Source organism: Salmo salar, chromosome ssa16 (genome assembly GCF_905237065.1).
Source record: "Salmo salar chromosome ssa16, Ssal_v3.1, whole genome shotgun sequence".
In the NCBI taxonomy this organism is placed as follows: domain Eukaryota; kingdom Metazoa; phylum Chordata; class Actinopteri; order Salmoniformes; family Salmonidae; genus Salmo; species Salmo salar.
In genome coordinates, this window is record NC_059457.1 from 81,688,020 (window position 1) to 81,707,319 (window position 19,300).

At 44.8% G+C, this 19,300-nt stretch overlaps 1 protein-coding gene across 2 annotated transcripts in view; it reads right to left on the reverse strand.

Annotated features, from left to right (window-relative positions):
- The window catches only part of LOC106574937 (receptor tyrosine-protein kinase erbB-4), a 687,167-nt gene extending 670,706 nt beyond the window's left edge, over positions 1 to 16,461 (reverse strand). For both annotated transcript variants that reach the window (XM_045698122.1, XM_045698121.1), the window contains exon 1: positions 16,139 to 16,461. In XM_045698122.1, the coding sequence (XP_045554078.1) occupies positions 16,139 to 16,211 (73 nt within the window). In that variant the 5' untranslated portion in view covers positions 16,212 to 16,461. The remainder of the gene's footprint in view (positions 1 to 16,138) is intronic.
- Positions 16,462 to 19,300: the final 2,839 nt, after the last annotated feature.

Below are 19,300 nucleotides of genomic sequence, written 5' to 3' on the forward strand. Positions count from 1 at the left end.
CAGCTCCAGTACACCAGCAGCTCCAGTACACCAGCAGCTCCAGTACACCAGCAGCTCCAGTACACCAGGATGTTCCAGGCTACCCTGGCACACAGCAGCATTACATCTGACCCCATTACTGCAGAAGGCCCACAGAGGAGGAGTAGGAGGAGGGATGATTGAAGACGAATGCAGAAAGGGGAGGGGGGAGTGACAGAGATAGAGACAGAGAGACAGGGGGGGTGACAGAGAGACCGAGAGACGGGGGGGGAGAGAGGGAGAGAGGGGGCACCGTGGTGAGGAGGCGATGAGACATAGAGACAGAGAGAGAGGGGGGGAGTGATAGAGACAGAGAGACAGAGAGAGTGAGGGGAGAGAGGGAGAGAGGGGGCACCGTGGTGAGGAGGCGAGAGACATAGAGACAGAGAGAGAGGGGGGGTGATGTAGCGAGAGAGGGGAGGGGGGAGTGATAGAGACAGAGAGACAAAGAGAGTGAGGGGGAGAGAGGGAGAGAGGGGGCACCGTGGTGAGGAGGCGATGAGACATAGAGACAGAGAGAGAGGGGGGGTGATGTAGCGAGAGAGAGAAAGACAGAGAGGGGAGGGGGGAGTGATAGAGACAGAGAGACAGAGAGGGGAGGGGGGAGTGATAGAGACAGAGAGAGTGAGGGGGAGACAGGGAGAGAGGGGGCACCGTGGTGAGGAGGCAATGAGACATAGAGACAGAGAGAGAGGGGGGGAGTGATAGAGACAGAGAGACAGAGAGAGTGAGGGGGAGAGAGGGAGAGAGGGGGCACCGTGGTGAGGAGGCGATGAGACATAGAGACAGAGAGATGAGAGGAGCAGTTGAACTATTAGCCCCTGTCTTTTCCTCATCATGCCATCATTACTTCATTGGCGTTCATATCATCACCTGTGTAGATAGAGCTGGATGGATGAGGGCTGTTTAACTGTCTAGGACCACAACAGCACACCAGAGAACACCATGCCTACCAGACATCAGTCAACTCCAAACACATGGCATGCCCATCATCTGTTACAGTTATTATGTGAGAGGGAAATAGCAACATACGTGTCCTATATTACCGTGTAGGACAGTCACAGACATGAGTGGACAGACACCCCGTGGGGGGGCTGGTGTGATTAATTGGGTGCTGATGGCTGGTAATAGCCTCTCTCTGTAAACACACACACTCTACATCTATCCCTCTCTCTCTCTCTCTCTCTCTCTCTCTCTCTCTCTCTCTCTCTCTCTCTTTCTCTCTCTCTCTCTCTCTCTCTCTCTGTCTCGCTCTCTGTCTCTTGCTCTCCCTCTCTCTCTCTCTCTCTCTCTCTCTCTCTCTCTCTCTCTCTCTCTCTGTCTCTCTCTCTCTCTCTGTCTCGCTCTCTGTCTCTCTTGCTCTCCCTCTCTCTCTCTCGCCATCTCTCTCTCTCTCTCTCTCTCTCTCTACAGCTCTCTCTCTCTCTCTCTCTCTCTCTCTCTCTCTCTCTCTCTCTCTCTCTCTCTCTCTCTCTCTCTCTCTCTCTCTCTCTCTCACTCTCCCTCATCTCTCACTCTCCCTCATCTCTCTCTCTCTCTGTCTCTCGCTCTCCCTCATCTCGCTCTCTCCCTCTCTCCATCTCTCTCCTTACAAATGATCCAACATCAGCAGCCTAGTTTCACCTTGCCAGGAGGGATGAGGTGTGTGTGTGTGTGTGTGTGTGTGTGTGTGTGTGTGTGTGTGTGTGTGTGTGTGTGTGTGTGTGTGTGTGTGTGTGTGTGTGTGTGTGTGTGTGTGTGTATGTGCAAGTGCAAGTGCAAGTGCAAGTGCAACCAGTAGGTACCTATTCTCCTAACCGTCTACCTATGACCAGACATAAATCAGTTCTACAGTAGTTGGCAATGTGGGTGATGTGTCCTCAGGCCAATACAGCCACTGGGCCAGTGGTACTGTACATGGAACCAGTGTGGCCATTTATACACCACAGCTGCCTAAAGGACGTATATGGAACACACTGCTAACAATAGGAGCACCATAAAAGCCTTTCTCTCTCTGTCTCTATACCGGTCTGTTTCTCTCTCTCTTTCCCTCTCTCTCTGTCTCTCTCTCTCTCCCTCTCTCTCTCTCTCTCTTTCCCTCTCTCTCTCCCCCTCTCTCTCTTTCCCTCTCTCTCTCCCCCTCTCTCTCCCCCTCTCTGTCTCTCTCTCTTTCCCTCTCTCTCTCCCCCTCTCTCTCCCCCTCTCTGTCTCTCTCTCTTTCCCTCTCTCTCTCCCCCTCTCTCTCTTTCCCTCTCTCTCTTTCCCTCTCTCTCTCCCCCTCTCTCTCTTTCCCTCTCTCTCTCCCCCTCTCTCTCTCCCTCTCCCTCTCTCTCTTGCCCTCCCTCAGTCTCTCTCTCAACATCAGATAGTCCTGTGTTCAGATCCACCTCTCCATTTCTAACTCACTAAGTACTCTGCAGCAGACCACCGCTGGTAATTGCTCCTTAGAGTGCTCACACACACACGCACACATGTAGACACACACTCATACACATACATGCACATCTAGACACACACTCAAACACACACCTACACACACACATCTAGACACACATTCAAACACACACCTACACACACACATCTAGACACACATTCAAACACACACCTACACACACACATCTAGACACACACTCAAACACACACCTACACACACACATCTAGACACACACTCAAACACACACCTACACACACACATCTAGACACACACTCAGAAACACACCTACACACACACATCTAGACACACACTCAAACACACACCTACACACACACATCTAGACACACACTCAAACACACACCTACACACACACACATCTATACACACATTCAAACACACACCTACACACACACATCTAGACACACATTCAAACACACACCTACACACACACATCTAGACACACATTCAAACACACACCTACACACACACACCTAGACACACACACAACGTTGCAGACAGTCACCTTGCAGTTCAGTAGAAATATGGCTGCTCCTTTTCAGGGTTTAAAGGTACATAAAACTCTAAGCTAAAATATAGTCTGGGGAGGAGGGGGAAGGAGGGAAGGACTGGGGAGGCGGAGGGGAGGAGGGGGAAGGAGGGGAAGAGGGGAAGGAGGGGGTAAGGAGGGGGAGGAAGGGGAAGGGGGGGAAGAGGGGAAGGAGGTGTGGTGTGGTATGGTGTGGTATGGTGTGTTGTGGTACAGTGTGGTATGGTATGTTGTGTTGTGGTATGGTGTGGTACAGTGTGGTGTGGTATGGTGTAGTATGGTATGGTGTGGTGTGGTATGGTGTGATGTGGTGTGGTGTAGTATGGTGTGGTGTAGTGTGGTACGGTATGGTGTGGTATGGTGTGTTGGGTTGTGGTGTGGTACATATACACTATATGTAACAGATATAAATCGTACTCTCCTTGCGTTGTGTTTTGTCCAGATAAATCACATCAGCCAGTGGACCCAGTTGAGCATCATGTATTTCTGTTGCTGTTGTTAAATGGGAAACAGCACGTTAGTTGTGCAGGGCTTAACGATATTGATGGCTGTCGATGGCAAAATCTGTAGCATGAAGACAACTGTGTTAGCAGTGGGCTTATGTGACCATTACGTCGGTGTCTGCTAGCTAACACACTTATTTACAGCAATCATATGCCAAAGCACATCCCAGAAAGCCCCTCAATCCCTAGCAGGTACCATATACCCACACATGTATAAATCAGTAACGTACAGCAAACTTGTACACATTGTAAAATAGAAAATAGAAAACAGTATTCAGAACGTGACCTACCCCTTGCATCACATTTTCATACAGGGAAGACCTGACGTTCGCGATCTCCCCCTATCTGCAAGTGGGGCCAATCACAACACGCCTTATTGTCATCAGAGTTTAACCAACCAATAAGAATGCTTGAACATTAAATACACCTTTCTTTAGAGGCAAGTGGAAACATAACCAAACCTGTTACATTCTCCCCTGCTGAATTAGACTTGCATACTATAACGAAACAAAATTAGGTATGCAATACCTTGCAATACATATGAAACCAAATATTCCAGTGCAAAGAATATTCTCTAAAGAGAAATAGGGGAATTCACAGACCCCGTAGGAAAACATGCCTGTTAGATGTCCAGTACACTCAGTGACAATAAGAACCTCAGACAGAAAAACCTTGGTCTACTTGACCTCTGACCCATGACCTCCATGGGGTCTCTTGAAAGTAAAAAAAAAAGAAAAGACAAAAATGGGCTACAGACTTGGATTCTAATCCTACACCCACACAGGTATTCTAATGAATACTGTATGAAAAACCCTCTGTGTCTGCATAGTCTCTATGAGTCTCACTGGGCGTTTCCTAACCCGACCAGCCCCTGACCTGACATTCCTAACAGAGTTATCATTACGTTTAACCTGTTCAACTACAACCACCATTGGTGGGTCACTGTCCACAGTCGGTGGGTAGTTAAGGTCAAGGGTTCTGTGACTGTTGCTGGAACTTGTGCCACCAGCGGCATCTTCAGAATGCCTTTCTTCCTCAGAGGGTTCGGACATTTCTTCTCCAAAGGTTAGCTCTGACATGCTTGTGCCACCAGTGGCACCCTCAGAATGTGGTGAGTTCTGAGGGTCCCTCGCCAGTGGCCCATCTTCCAGCACATCTGCGGTCACTTTTTCAGAGGGCTCCGACTGTGTTTCCTCCAAGGTCTGTTCTGATACCCACACACTAGTCCTCTCACCGATGTCCATTTCTGGTATATCGTTCATGGATGAGTCCTCCATCTCCTCACTCGGATCCTCACGGTCTCCCGTATTAAGTGTCTCCAAGGCAGTGTCAGGGAGAAGCAAGAAGTTTACAGGCACTATCAGATTACGGTGGAACGTTTTCTCCTGGCCAGTCGACATGTTCTGTATCTTGAAGATGTGGATGTCACTATTCTTCTCCGTAACAATATAGAGGTTGTTCTCCCAACGATCCGCCAGCTTCCTCTTTCCATGTTCACCCTTATTCGCCAGCAGCACCCGATCACCGACCTCCACTGGAGCTCCTCTGATCTTCCTGTTGTAGAGGCCCGCATGCCTCTTCAGCTGTTTGGTTGCCGACACCTGTACCGTCTCCATGGCCTCCCTCAGGTCTCTCGTCAGGGACTTGATGTACTCGCCAACTCAGCAATCAACAACTCAGCAATCAATTTACTTTCAAAGTTGGCCCCTTGGTCAGAGTGGATACGACAAGGAAAACCATACACACGGAAGATGTTGTTCCACAGCTGAAGGGCCACTGCTTTAGCTGATTGGTTTGGACACAAGAAGGCATGGGCCTTGTTGTTGGAGTCTTCAGCAGACCAGAAGTCCACACACACCAACTCGAGGGGCTCAGTCGTGATGATGTTCTCCAGTGGAGCTCTGGCCTCAGGCTCGGGGGCCTTACCGAACACACACCTCTTGCAGGTCTTGACATACTCTCTCACATCCGACTCCAGACCATGCCAGAAGAACCTCTGTCTCGTTAAGTACAACGTCCGCTGTTGCTTCTGATGACCAGCTTCATCGTGGACAACCTTCAAAACTGTCGCCCTCATTGAGGTGAGTACTACATACTGGTACGTCTTCTTTGACAGCAACATTTTGGTAACGCGATATAGTACACCCATTTTCAGAGTGAGCTTCTCCCAGGTCTTCAGAATCCACAGAGCCTCGAGTGGTTCATGGCCATGTTCCCTCCCCTGCCTCTTTTCCTCTGCCTTTTACTATCTCTAACCCCCACATTACACAAATCCATTTTTTGTCCTACTCTCTATCTCTCTCTGCACCCTCCTGTGTGGGGGCTATCACACATCTCTCTGTACCCCCCTCACTATCTCTCTCTAAATTCCCACACTCCCCATTCCCTTGTCACAGCTGCCACTTCCCCTCACACACTCAGTTATTACAGGTCACCAGGGAGTTACAGGAAGGAGACGTTTAAAAGGACACGCCCCCGGCACGTCCCACCTACACAGAGACGCTGCCCCACACACACACACTCACTCCCTCTCTCTCTCTCTCTCTCTCTCTCTCTATGTCTCTCTCTATGTCTCTCTCTATGTCTCTCTCTGTCTCTCTCTCTATCTCCCCCCTCTCTCTCTTTCCTCTCTCTATCTCTCCCCCTCTCTCTCTCTCTCTCTCTCTCTCTCTCTCTCTCTCTCTCTCTCTCTCTCTCTCTCTCTCTCTCTCTCTCTCTCTCTCTCTCTCTCTCTCTCTCTCTCTCTCTCTCTCTCTCTCTCTCTCTCTCTCTCTCTCTCTCTCTCTCTCTCTCTCTCTCTGCCTACTACCATTACTGTTTGGACTCACTGTCCTACTAAAGTAGTTACACACACAGGAAACAGTTGATAGATACAGACTAATATGTGTTATCCGGCTTACATCAGAAGGCAAAAGGAGCACCTGTGAAATAACTATATTTCCTGTTTATTCAGCAAGTGGGGTTGTGTTATCCCTACTGTCCACAACATAATACAATCATCTGGGCTTTCATATTAAGCACACACACAGATACATAGACAGAGAGAGAGAAAGAGAGACACACACTCACATACCAAACCAAGATTAAAAGCAAGGTGTGGAATGTTGAAGCAGTCTATATCACTCATTGGGCCAGTAATTAAACAGATTAGCTGCTGTGAATATCTGAAAAGGGATTAGCAGGCAGATAATAACATGGTGGAGGAGACAGAGAGAGAGAGAGAGAGAGAGAGAGAGAGAGAGAGAGAGAGAGCGTTACATGGAGTCACAGGGAGTTACAGGGAGTTACTGAGAGTTACAGGGAGTTACTGAGAGTTACTGAGAGTTACAGGGAGTTACAGGAAGTTACTGAGAGTTACAGGGAGTTACAGGAAGTTACTGAGAGTTACTGAGAGTTACAGGGAGTTACAGGGAGTTACTGAGAGTTACAGGGAGTTACAGGGAGTTACAGGGAGTTACTGAGAGTTACAGGGAGTTACAGGGAGGTACTGGGAGTTACAGGGAGTTACTGAGAGTTACGGGGAGTTACAGGGAGTTACAGGGAGTTACAGGAAGTTACTGAGAGTTACAGGGAGTTACAAGAAGTTACTGAGAGTTACTGAGAGTTACAGGGAGTTACTGAGAGTTACAGGGAGTTACAGGAAGTTACTGAGAGTTACAGGGAGTTACAGGGAGTTACTGAGAGTTATAGGGAGTTACAGGAAGTTACTGAGAGTTGCTACGAGTTACAGGGAGTTACAGGGAGTTACTGAGAGTTACAGGGAGTTACAAGAAGTTACTGAGAGTTACTGAGAGTTGCTACGAGTTACAGGGAGTTACTGAGAGTTACTGAGAGTTACAGGGAGTTACAGGGAGTTACTGAGAGTTACAGGGAGTTACAGGGAGTTACTGAGAGTTGCTGAGAGTTGCTGAGAGTTACAGGGAGTTACAGGGAGTTACAGGGAGTTACAGGGGCCACAATGATCTCTATTTCCTCCATTGAGGTAATGAGGGAGACTTTGTGGAGATTAGACTAATTGTATTGTTATTATAATGTATCCCATTGTGCTGCTCTGAGAGGAGAGGAAAATCGAGGGAGGAAAGTTGAATGAAAAAAAAGGAGAAAAAAGGAGAAAGCAAAGGGGACTCTGAGTCAGTGGTGACAAAGCGACTGAGCCTTGGGTTGTCCGAGCAACACTGTCAATCAAAGAGCTTAGAATGCTTTTAAGAGGAGTTTTTCTTCAGATTCCCAAGCACGCAAATGCACACATACACAGACACACATGCGCGCATGGATGCACACACACACACATACCCATATACATACACATGCACGCCACTCGCCATAAATGACAATATACACACACACACTATAGGATGAGAGGCAGACCCATCTCTCAGTGGCCACTGCCAGCTTATTGTCCGCGTGACCAATTGGATGTCATAATTAAAGAGACACAAAGGAGCACATACTGCCCAACGAGGCTGACGGCCGGATCCCTCTGTTCTATCACTCTCTACAGACACAGTTACAGACACTGATGATCAACAATAGGCAGAGAGAGGAAGAGAGAGAGGAAGAGGATAAGGAAGAGAGAGAGGAAGAGGAAGAGAGAGAGAGAGAGAGAAAGAGAGAGGAAGAGAGGAAGAGAGAGAGAGAGAGAGAGAGAGAGAGAGAGAGGAAGAGGATAAGGAAGAGAGAGAGGAAGAGGATAAGGAAGAGAGAGAGGAAGAGGAAGAGAGGAAGGGGAAGAGAGAGAGAGGAAGAGAGAGAGAGGAAGAGAGAGAGAGAAGGAGAGAGAGAGAGGAAGAAGAAGAGAGAGGAAGGGAGAGGGAGGAAGAGAGAGAGAGAGAGAGAGAAAGAGAGAGAGAGAGAGAGAAAGGGAGAGAGAGAAAGGGAGAGAGAGAGAGAGAGGAAGAGAGAGAGAGAGAGAGAGAGAGAGAGAGAAAGAGAGAGAGAGAGAGAGAGAGAAAGAGAGAGAGAGAGAGAGAGAGAGAGAGAGAGAGAGAGAGGGAGAGAGAGAGAGAGAGAGGGGTGGGACAAAGAAGGTGGGGGCACCATTGCTGCACACAGGCACACATGCCTGAGCATATGAAGTAGCCCAGCATATTGGAAAACCTTCCAAAACAAGTTATACACAGATAAGAGTCCCAGGAGACACAGACATCTTGGCCGACAGAAAGAGAGGCAAGAGGACCGAACAGAGAGAAAAGGGTACAGGGAACTCAGCATGAGGTTCTGCAGTGTGCTGCTGCTGGCAGCACCGTAAGGAGGAGAGGGGGAAGAAGAGAGGGAGTGGGTGGACGGGGTCACCCCCTCTCCGCAACATAAAGGGGGACGTTTGTTTCTGAGTGGAATTACAAGTGGTGGAGAAAACAAACCCTCCAGTCGCCCCAAAACCAAAGTCCTCCCTCAATGACAGACCCCGTGGATTCTAGCCCACTGTACTTCGCTCTCCTACCCTCCCCTCTATCTCTCTCTCTGTGTTCTCCATTACCTACAGAGGACAAGATTCTGTTTGGAGCTCTGGCATTTTAAACAGTCTAAACTATAGAAATCTGTGCCAGGCAAGGCTTCAACTGGCCAATCAAAATGCCCACCAGGAGTTGGCATGAGATGGTTCAGCCCAATTAAAGCCATTATTCTTGTCATTAAGCACAGAGAGATGCGGGTTAATGCTTCTCCTGTCCTGCCAAAGACTGAGAGCGATAAAGAGAGACAGAGAGCGAAAGAGAAGGAGGAAGAAAGCCCGTAAATTAAATTGAAAGCGAGAGAGAGAGAGAGAGAGAGAGAGAGAGAGAGAGAGACAGAGGACGCTGGTTGAAGGGGATGATTCCTACTCAGGCTGTTGAAACTACCGTTTCCCCATTCCTCCCTCTGAAAGACACAATCTTGGATGTTTTCCTCTCACATGCTGTGCAGTTGTGCTAGCTCATGTAAATATAATGGGTGGTTCACGAACTCATGAGACAGAAGCCTCTCTGTAGTGGAGCCAGGCAAACAAATGTCAAACCAACAACCGTCTGCCATTATGTCACATTCAAGGCTTGAGAAATCTAAGCGTGTGTTGCCGTAATACAAAGCACAGTGTGGCGCCGTGTTTATTCGCACACGTTTGGAAATGTTTTGCAACCGAATATGGAAATGAGCGCTTCTTGTTGGACAAGTTCAGGTAGTCCCTCCATGTTTCAGTGTGTTTTCTTCCATTTGGTGCCTAGTGAATACGACCCTGATTTTGAGAAGACTGGAGGACTGTGTCTCTCTCTTCCCTGGACAGTGTGCTTTGTCATGTGAAGCATCACAAACTCGTTTATTAAAAGGCTCTGCTTATAGTGGGCTGTATTGGGCAGCCATCGCTGGTTTTGATTAAAAGGCCAATGAACGAGCCACCGCTCACCGCCCCAATGTCACCCTGATTGAACTCATCTCAATCATTCTCTCTCTCTCACACTATCTTTCTCTCTCCTCTGTCTCTCTCCCTCTCCCTCTCTCTCTCACTGCATCTCTCTCTGACACACACACACAATTCGTGTCTATCTAATAATGTAAACACACAGGTTCACACTCATTTCCAGAAGGATAATGAATGTTAATCATGACGATGACAGCATAACGACAGAACAGACAAGGGTCTTTGTGGTAAAGCATAAATGATTGGCACCGGGCCATCTGATATCAACTCATTGTGCCAGAAGAGTAAACTAGATTCATGTCTCAAGCTCTCCAGTAGAGTTAAACAAAGAGATACAAGTCTAGACCGATGCTTTCTAAAGAGTATAATTAGCCTGCAATAAATTATCATTTCCTCAAACCTCAGCTTTGGAGAAGAACCCCCCTCTCCCCCCTCCCCCAATGAATCATTTGATATTGGTATTCACTTGGTCCTCCTCCAGACAATTGCCATGAGAACCCCCCAAAATGTCACACCAACTGACAGCAGTCTGATTAGGACATAGTGCCATCTGCCTAGACAGACAGACAGACAGACAGACAGACAGACAGACAGACAGACAGACAGACAGACAGACAGACAGACAGACAGACAGACAGACAGACAGACAGACAGACAGACAGACAGACAGACAGACAGACAGACAGACAGACAGACAGACAGACAGACAGACAGTACCCAAACATAGCCCTTGAGGAACACCAGCGTATAACACCAGAAAGAGATAAACAGAGACCTACACGCATGCAGACTAAACATTGCCCTCATAAAACGTACAATGGGGAAAGTGCTCATAAGGGCATAAACAAGGATTTCAGGTAGCAACATACAGGTCATGATATAAGCCTAGATCAGAACTTGGGGAAGTGACTGAAGCAGATGAGATGAAGGGTGAGATGGAGGACGTGTGGAGGGGATGCAGAGCTATGTCTGGGGAGGTGGTGGGAGTCAACACCACATTTCTATCACACACACACACACACACACACACACACACAAGCAGGAGACATAGCTCAGATTCTTAGGGGAAATTTGCATCACAAACATGGCTCTTGGCTGGAAGACGACATGCCAAATAACCCCGTCCATCTGTCTGGAGGCTGCTTTTCTCCCCACTCAATCCCCCCATCCCCCTCTCCTCTCCTTCTAGGCTCCTCCCCATTTCCTATTCATGTGTGTTACGTCTTATATAGTCCCTCTACCATGGCCACACTTAAGAAGTGCATTTCAGATTATGTCTATGTCCCAAATGGCACCCTGTTCCCTATATAGTGCACTACTTCTGACCAGGGTCCCTAGGTCCCATAGGGCTGTGCTCAGAAGTAGTGCACTGCGTAGTGAATAGGATGCTGTTTGGGACACAGCCTTTGAGGTGGTCAGTGTATAGACCTATCTGTGCACCACCAGCACCACCACTACCTCAGTCTAGAGAACCAAGACACAGCAGGGGTGTGCTGGGGAGCGTCCAAGTCCTCATGCACCACCTCTACCTCAGTCTAGAGAACCAAGACACAGCAGGGGTGTGCTGGGGAGCATCCCAGTCCTCATGCACCACCACTACCTCAGTCTAGAGAACCAAGACACAGCAGGGGTGTGCTGGGGAGCGTCCCAGTCCTCATGCACCACCACTACCTCAGTCTAGAGAACCAAGACACAGCAGGGGTGTGCTGGGGAGCGTCCCAGTCCTCATGCACCACCTCTACCTCAGTCTAGAGAACCAAGACACAGCAGGGGTGTGCTGGAGAGCGTCCCAGTCCTCATGCACCACCACTACCTCAGTCTAGAGAACCAAGACACAGCAGGGTTGTGCTGGGGAGCGTCCCAGTCCTCATGCACCACCTCTACCTCAGTCTAGAGAACCAAGACACAGCAGGGGTGTGCTGGGGAGCGTCCCAGTCCTCATGCACCACCACTACCTCAGTCTAGAGAACCAAGACACAGCAGGGGTGTGCTGGGGAGCGTCCCAGTCCTCATGCACCACCTCTACCTCAGTCTAGAGAACCAAGACACAGCAGGGGTGTGCTGGGGAGCGTCCCAGTCCTCATGCACCACCACTACCTCAGTCTAGAGAACCAAGACACAGCAGGGGTGTGCTGGGGAGCGTCCCAGTCCTCATGCACCACCTCTACCTCAGTCTAGAGAACCAAGACACAGCCGGGGTGTGCTGGGAAGCGTCCCAGTCCTCATGCACCACCTCTACCTCAGTCTAGAGAACCAAGACACAGCAGGGGTGTGCTGGGGAGCGTCCCAGTCCTCATGCACCACCTCTACCTCAGTCTAGAGAACCAAGACACAGCAGGGGTGTGCTGGGGAGCGTCCCAGTCCTCATGCACCACCACTACCTCAGTCTAGAGAACCAAGACACAGCAGGGGTGTGCTGGGGAGCGTCCCAGTCCTCATGCACCACCTCTACCTCAGTCTAGAGAACCAAGACACAGCAGGGGTGTGCTGGGGAGCGTCCCAGTCCTCATGACACATGTATATCAGTGATATTGCCTTCAGACAGATATATTGCACATCCACCAAATCAGGACCAGCAGGTCGTCTCCTCACCTCAATACCGAGAGACCAACTTTATGATGTCTAAACATTGTGACACCAATGTGCACCTCCACAACATTGCTATTGCCTTATACACTACATTAGCACCTAAGTCAAGTCCTAAAATAGAATAGTATAGACTAGTCTAGAATAGAGTAGTATATAATAGAATGGTATAGAATAAAATAGTATATAATAGAATGGTATAGAATAGTATAGAATAGAATAGCATTGAATATAATAGTATAGAATAGTCTAGAATAGAATAGTATAGAACAGAACAGAATAGAACAGAATAGAATATAATAGAATGGTATAGAATAGAAAAATATAGAATAGTCTAGAATGGAATGGTATTGAATAAAATAGCATATAATAGTCTAGCATAGAATGGCATAGAATAGAATAGTATATAATAGAATGGTATAGAATATAATAGTATTGAATATAATAGTACAGAATAGTCTAGAATAGAATAGTATAGACTAGACCAGAATAGAAAATAATAATGGTATAGAATAGAATAATATAGAATAGTCTAGAATGAAATGGTATAGAAAATAATGATATAGAATAGTCTAGAATAGAATGGTATAGAATAGTATATAATAGAATGGTATAGAATAGTATAGAATAGATTAGTATTGAATATAATAGTATAGAATAGTCTAGAATAGAATAGCATAGAATAGAACAGAATAGAATGGTATAGAATATAGAATAGTCTAGAATAGAATGGTATATAATAAATTAGAATGGTATAGAATAGAATAGTACAGAATAGAATAGTCTAGAATAGAATAGAATAGAATAGAATGTTATAGAATAAAACAGTAGATAATAGTATAGAATAGAATGGTATGAAATAGAATAGTATAGAATAGAATATAGAATAAAATAGTATGAATAGAATAGTATAAAATATAATAATATAGAATAGTGTAAAATAGAATAGTATAGAATAGTATAGAATAGAATAGTATGATATATAATACTATGAAATAGAATAGTATAATATAGAATAGTATAGAATAGAATAGTATGGAAGAGTACAAAATAGAATAGTATAGAATAGAATAGTATAGTATATAATAGAATAGAATAGCATAGAATAGAATAGTATAGTGTAAAATAGAAAATTATAAAATAGAATAGTATAAAATAGAATAGTATAGAATAGTATTGAATAGAATGGTGTAGAATAGAATAGTATAAAATAGAATAATATAGACTATTATAGAATAGAATAGAATAGTATAAAATAGAATAGTATAAAATAGCATAGAATAGAATAGTATAGAACAGAATAGAATAGTATAAAATAGAATGTATATAATAGTATAGAATAGAATAGTATAGAATAGAATAGTATAGTATAGAATAGTATAGAACAGAATAGAATAGTATATAATAGTGTAGAATAGAATAGTATAGAATAGTATAGAACAGAATAGAATAGTATATACTAGTGTATAATAGAATAGTATAGTATAGAATAGTATAGAACAGAATAGAATAGTATATAATAGTGTAGAATAGAATAGTATAGAATAGAATAGTATAGAATAGTATAGAACAGAATAGAATAGTATATAATAGTGTAGAATAGAATAGAATAGAATAGAATAGAATAGTATAGTATAGAATAGTATAGAACAGAATAGAATAGCATAAAATAGAATAGTATATAATAGAATAGAATTGTATAGAATATAATAGAATAGTATAGACTAGAGTAGTATAGAATAGAATAGAACAGAATAGAATTGTAGAGAATAGAATCATGTTGATTTCCCAGGGTGAACTTCAGCTGTGGCAAGTCTGCTAAGATATGTAACAGCAGCATTCAGACAAGCCAGATAGGATCCTACAAATGGATCTGAAAGAAACGCAGGATACTGTGTTTGAATGCAACACTGATGTACTGTTCTATAAGGGAATGAAACGTCTGAATTTTCTTCAGTCCGCTATTAAAGGACTAGCAAAGGCCCAGTGCACTACTTTTGTGAAAGCTAACATTTAAAAAAAATATATATATATTTGTATTATTATTATCATTTTTCAGGGGGTGCTGCAGCACCCTCCGCACCCTTACTTCCCACGGCTGTGCTGATAGTTCAGGTCCTCATATTTTGCACTGCTAAAATTAACTTATAAAAGCCCATAAAAAGGAGAGGAGGGGTTGAGGTCAATATAAAAAGTAGGTATAGTAGAAAAGTTCAAATGCCACCATCATTTGTTAATGTAAATGGCCCCCTCTTTATCAACGGTTGAATGGATATCACATTGAGAATGGACGGTAGCCAGCTAAGTCACATTATCTGAAAACAATGATTTTAGCCATGGATTTGACATTCAATTGGATCGCTGACACAGCCAACCCCCACACATAAACGAGACGACAACAAACCCGATTCATAAACGGGCTCCATTTCAGTAGCAGGCCAAAATGCATAATGGACAAACAGGCTCGTAGGTTACGGTATGAGAACACCGAGGGACGAGCGTGGGACCCGCTCTGGACTGCGCGCTGGGAGGGAGGGAGGGAGGGAGGGAGGGAGGGAGGGAGGGAGGGAGGGAGGGAGGGAGGGAGCGTGAGCTATTTGCTTGCCTCAGCGAGTGCCTGCCGATGTGAATGCCTCTCTACCATGCGCATTTGACCAAACAAGTGGCGGCTGCGGGACTGTTTCACCTGTCGCTTAAATTATTTTCAGCTTGCAGGGAAACCACAGGGGGGAGGTGAAAATCAAGGGGGAATTATTCGATTTGATTTGCTACATACGTTTAATATTGTAACATTATAAAATGTGTTTTGCTGTTCAAATAGAGGAAAGGGACCCCTCAACGATATTCAGCCTAAAGCATAAGACCAAAATCTACTATTCATATAGGTGATTTGCTGAAATAAATAGCCTAGGGTACATTATGATCTGATGAGACAATAGTCCACAGGACACTTAAACGAAAACTGTTGACGCAGTCAAGTTTGTTTGCAAACCAAATGTATAGGCTAAAGCACTGCTAAATAATCAATATAGGCAACACAATATTAATAATTACAAGTAGCCTGTGTAATCACTGTGTAACGACATAATAATGGCAATAACAACCAGCAAACGAATGATTGCCTCTAACACTTCAGGTTATATAATTAAAATGATTAGCTCAACTGTCTCAAATAAGGGGGAAAGTCGTTTTATCCAGATACGACGCACCTGATAAGCAATAAATCATCCATGCCTGGAGCTTATCGTTAGAAACTATGAATTGTTTATCAAATCCATGACTCTCTGTGTGTGCGGTAGCCTATTCGAGTCGAATGACAATATTCATTCAAGACTATTCCCGAAGGGAAAGGATGACATCGGATCGCATTCATTAATAGTGACAATCTTGAGTGAGTGGGCTACATTGACATCCGGTGATGCACTTAGCGGAATGACAGCGTGTTTGTGAACTTCAGATTTGTTTACGAAGACGACTGCAGTAATGTCATGGACTATTACAACATGCCAGCTTGAAGTGTGTCAATTTACACACTGTTCTACTTCACAACAACATTTCATATCAGCAGCAGCGTGATCAGTTATTTGTATTTTAGATCAATTATTACGGGCAGTTAACAACGGCAAATACCATACCCGAAGACCTTGCGCATGAGCGCGCTGTCTGTTGCTCTCACTCACCTGACTGTGCTGCGCTCGGCCTGAACACCACGGAAGAGATGAGGAGACATCGAAGACACAGGGGAAACTTCATTTTGCGCGGTTGCTGACGATAACTCCGGTAACTCACATGTCCAATAAGGTATCCCGTTATTTAAAAGGAAATATCGGCTCTTGACAGTTTCAGAAATTGGGTCCCCACGCGCGCGTCATGGCGTCCTCCGTTTTCCCAAATAGTTCAATGCACAAGTTAAACGCGACGAAAACAGTAGGTTCGTTTGTAGTTGTTATAGTGACCAATGTTTTGACCGGTTTTGACCACTGATACTCCATGCAATTACTCCTCACACTACGATCCAGCAGACGGCTGGGGGGGTTGACACACCCCTTCAGTGCGGCTAACACCTCCTACAGTCCACTGATTGGTCGAGGGAAAGGCTCTGAGCTTAATAAACACGCCCATATTCTCTCATTGGCTCATTAGGATTGATATACAGTTGTTCTCTTGATGCACAGTGTACACCTGTCTCAGACTCTGGCCTATACACTTCCCTAAGTGTGCGTAAAATGCGCATAGCCAACAATTGCATCGGAATAACTGTTTGTATGAGAAAAGTATTGTGAGTTTCTATTTTACTTTCTCTTCAGAAATTGTATTTGTTGACAGAATAGGTGTTGACATTGACTAGGCGTATTTTAATAGGCCTTTAGCCTACAGTACACGTAACCTTACATAGAGGAGAATAATTGTGCATACTGCCTCCATTGAGAGCATGACGTGCCCAAACCAAAGTAGGTTAACCACAGAACCCAGACAGGCCGTCTAGAGCAAAACGATTAATATCATTTTGTGAAAACAATTAGCCCTCGTTATTTTTTTATATCGATGTCAATCAGAATACAATCTTTTCTCAAAGTCAACACATTGCTGTGAGATAAATGGCCAAAACACTATAATGAATTAATTATGTATATGTCCCTGCCTCTGGGTCTCTCTGTGGCTGTCAAAGTGCTATGTGGCATATAGATATTATATGGACTATGATACTTTTACAGTTACAGTCTCTATAGGATTCTAACAACATACTGCCAATAACCACAAGAGGGCCAAACTATATAGGCTTACTATGCATTTCATCATAGGTCCAACTGTAATACAGTAGCATCCCCTGTAGTCCACACAGTGAATTGAATAACTGGTTATGCTTATAATCAGTAAGATGTAGGCCTACTCCTGTGTCTTACAGGGGGAAAGCATGGTAGGTCAACATCTTATTAAAGGTAGGTCTGTGGTTATAACAAAATAAATATAATTATGATACAAATTAGGCTAATCTGCTAAAGTAGATAATGTGCATATAGATATGTATGGTAGTTGATGCCTTAGTAATGGTCAATATGTATGTCTTCTAACACACTACACTCTTAGAAAAAATGGATCCAAAAGGGTTATTTAGCGGTCCCCATAGGAGAACCCTTTTTGGTTCCAGGTTGAACCTTTTTTGGTTCCAGGTAGAACCCTTTTGGGTTCAATTTAGAGCCCTTTGTGGAATGGGTTCTACCTGGAACCAAAAAGGGTTATATAAAGGGTTCTCCTAGGGCACAGCCAAAGAACCCTTTTAGGTTCTAGACAGAACTTTTTTCCCCTAAGGGAGACCCACTGTACACCAACAGGTCTAATTTATATGTCAGGAGCCCCTCAAACTGGTCATTGGCTATTATCTGCTGCCATCTAGGGGATCTAAATAAAATACATCTACTTTTATTGGAGAGATTCTGGATTCTGGGTTGGTGGTGGAAACACAAGATCCATTCACATATCAAATCAAATGTATTAATAACGCCCTTAACATCAGCAGATGTCACCAAGTGTTTATACAGAATCCCAGCCTAAAACCCCAAACAGCAAGCAATGAAGATGTAGAAGCACTGTGGCTAGGAAAAACTCCCTAGAAAAGCCAGGAACCTAGGAAGAAACCTAGAGAGGAACCAGGCCCTGAGGGTTGGCCAGTCCTTCATCACAAACCCTCAGTCATATTGATCTCCAGCAGGAGTTTCTCATGGTCAATAGCAGAGCTGCAGCAGACACATGAGAATGATTGATAGTGTGTCCACTTTATGAAATTAACAATGGAATAAAGCTTTAATACGCATAATGGAATAAATCAACCAATGGATAAATTAGGAAGGTTGCACCACCTGTGGGAGAGAACACAGGATTTTGTATACAAGGCAATTACATGTCAAATATGGTAAAAATAAATATATATATAATTGTAAATCTCAGAACATGGCAATAGGACAATAGAAAATCTAAACCACACAGCCAAACCTGGCTGTGGTAGCCTGCAATGTCAGTTGTGCTACCTCAACAGTCCTGCGCGCGCTCTGTGGTATTTTGGGCACTATAGGCTACTTACAGTACAGTGGTAGACTTTAACCAGACATTTCTTGTTTAACCTGTTATGGCTAGGGGGCAGTATTTTCACGGCTGGATAAAAAACGTACCCGATTTAATCTGGTTACTACTCCTGCCCAGTAACTAGAAAATGCATATAATTATTGGCTTTGGATAGAAAACACTCCAAAGTTTCTAAAACTGTTTGAATGGTGTCTGTGAGTACAACAGAACTCAAATGGCAGGTCAAAACCTGAGAGATTCCTTTACAGGAAGTGGCCTGTCTGACCATTTCTTGAACTTCTTTGCCATCTCTATCTATTACAAAGGATCTCTGCTCTAACGTGACACTTCCTACGTCTTCCATAGGCTCTCAGAGCCCGGGAAAAACCTGAATGTCGTCATACCAGCCCCAGGCTGAAACACATTATCGCCTTTCTCAAGTGGCCGATTAAGGGACTGTGGGCTTAGGCGCGTGCACTGGCTGCCCCCGTCTTTGTGATTTTTCCTCTGTTTGCCGAAAAGGAGATTCCTGGTCGGAATATTATCGCTTTATTACGAGATAAATTGCATAAAAATTGATTTTAAACAGCGGTTGACATGCTTCGAAGTACGGTAATGGAATATTTAGAATTTTTTTTGTCACGAATTGCGCCATGCGCACGACCCTGATTTACCATTTCGGATAGTTTCTGGAACGCACAAACAAAACGCCGCTATTCGGATATAACGATGGATTATTTGGGACCAAACCAACATTTGTTATTGAAGTAGCAGTCCTGGGA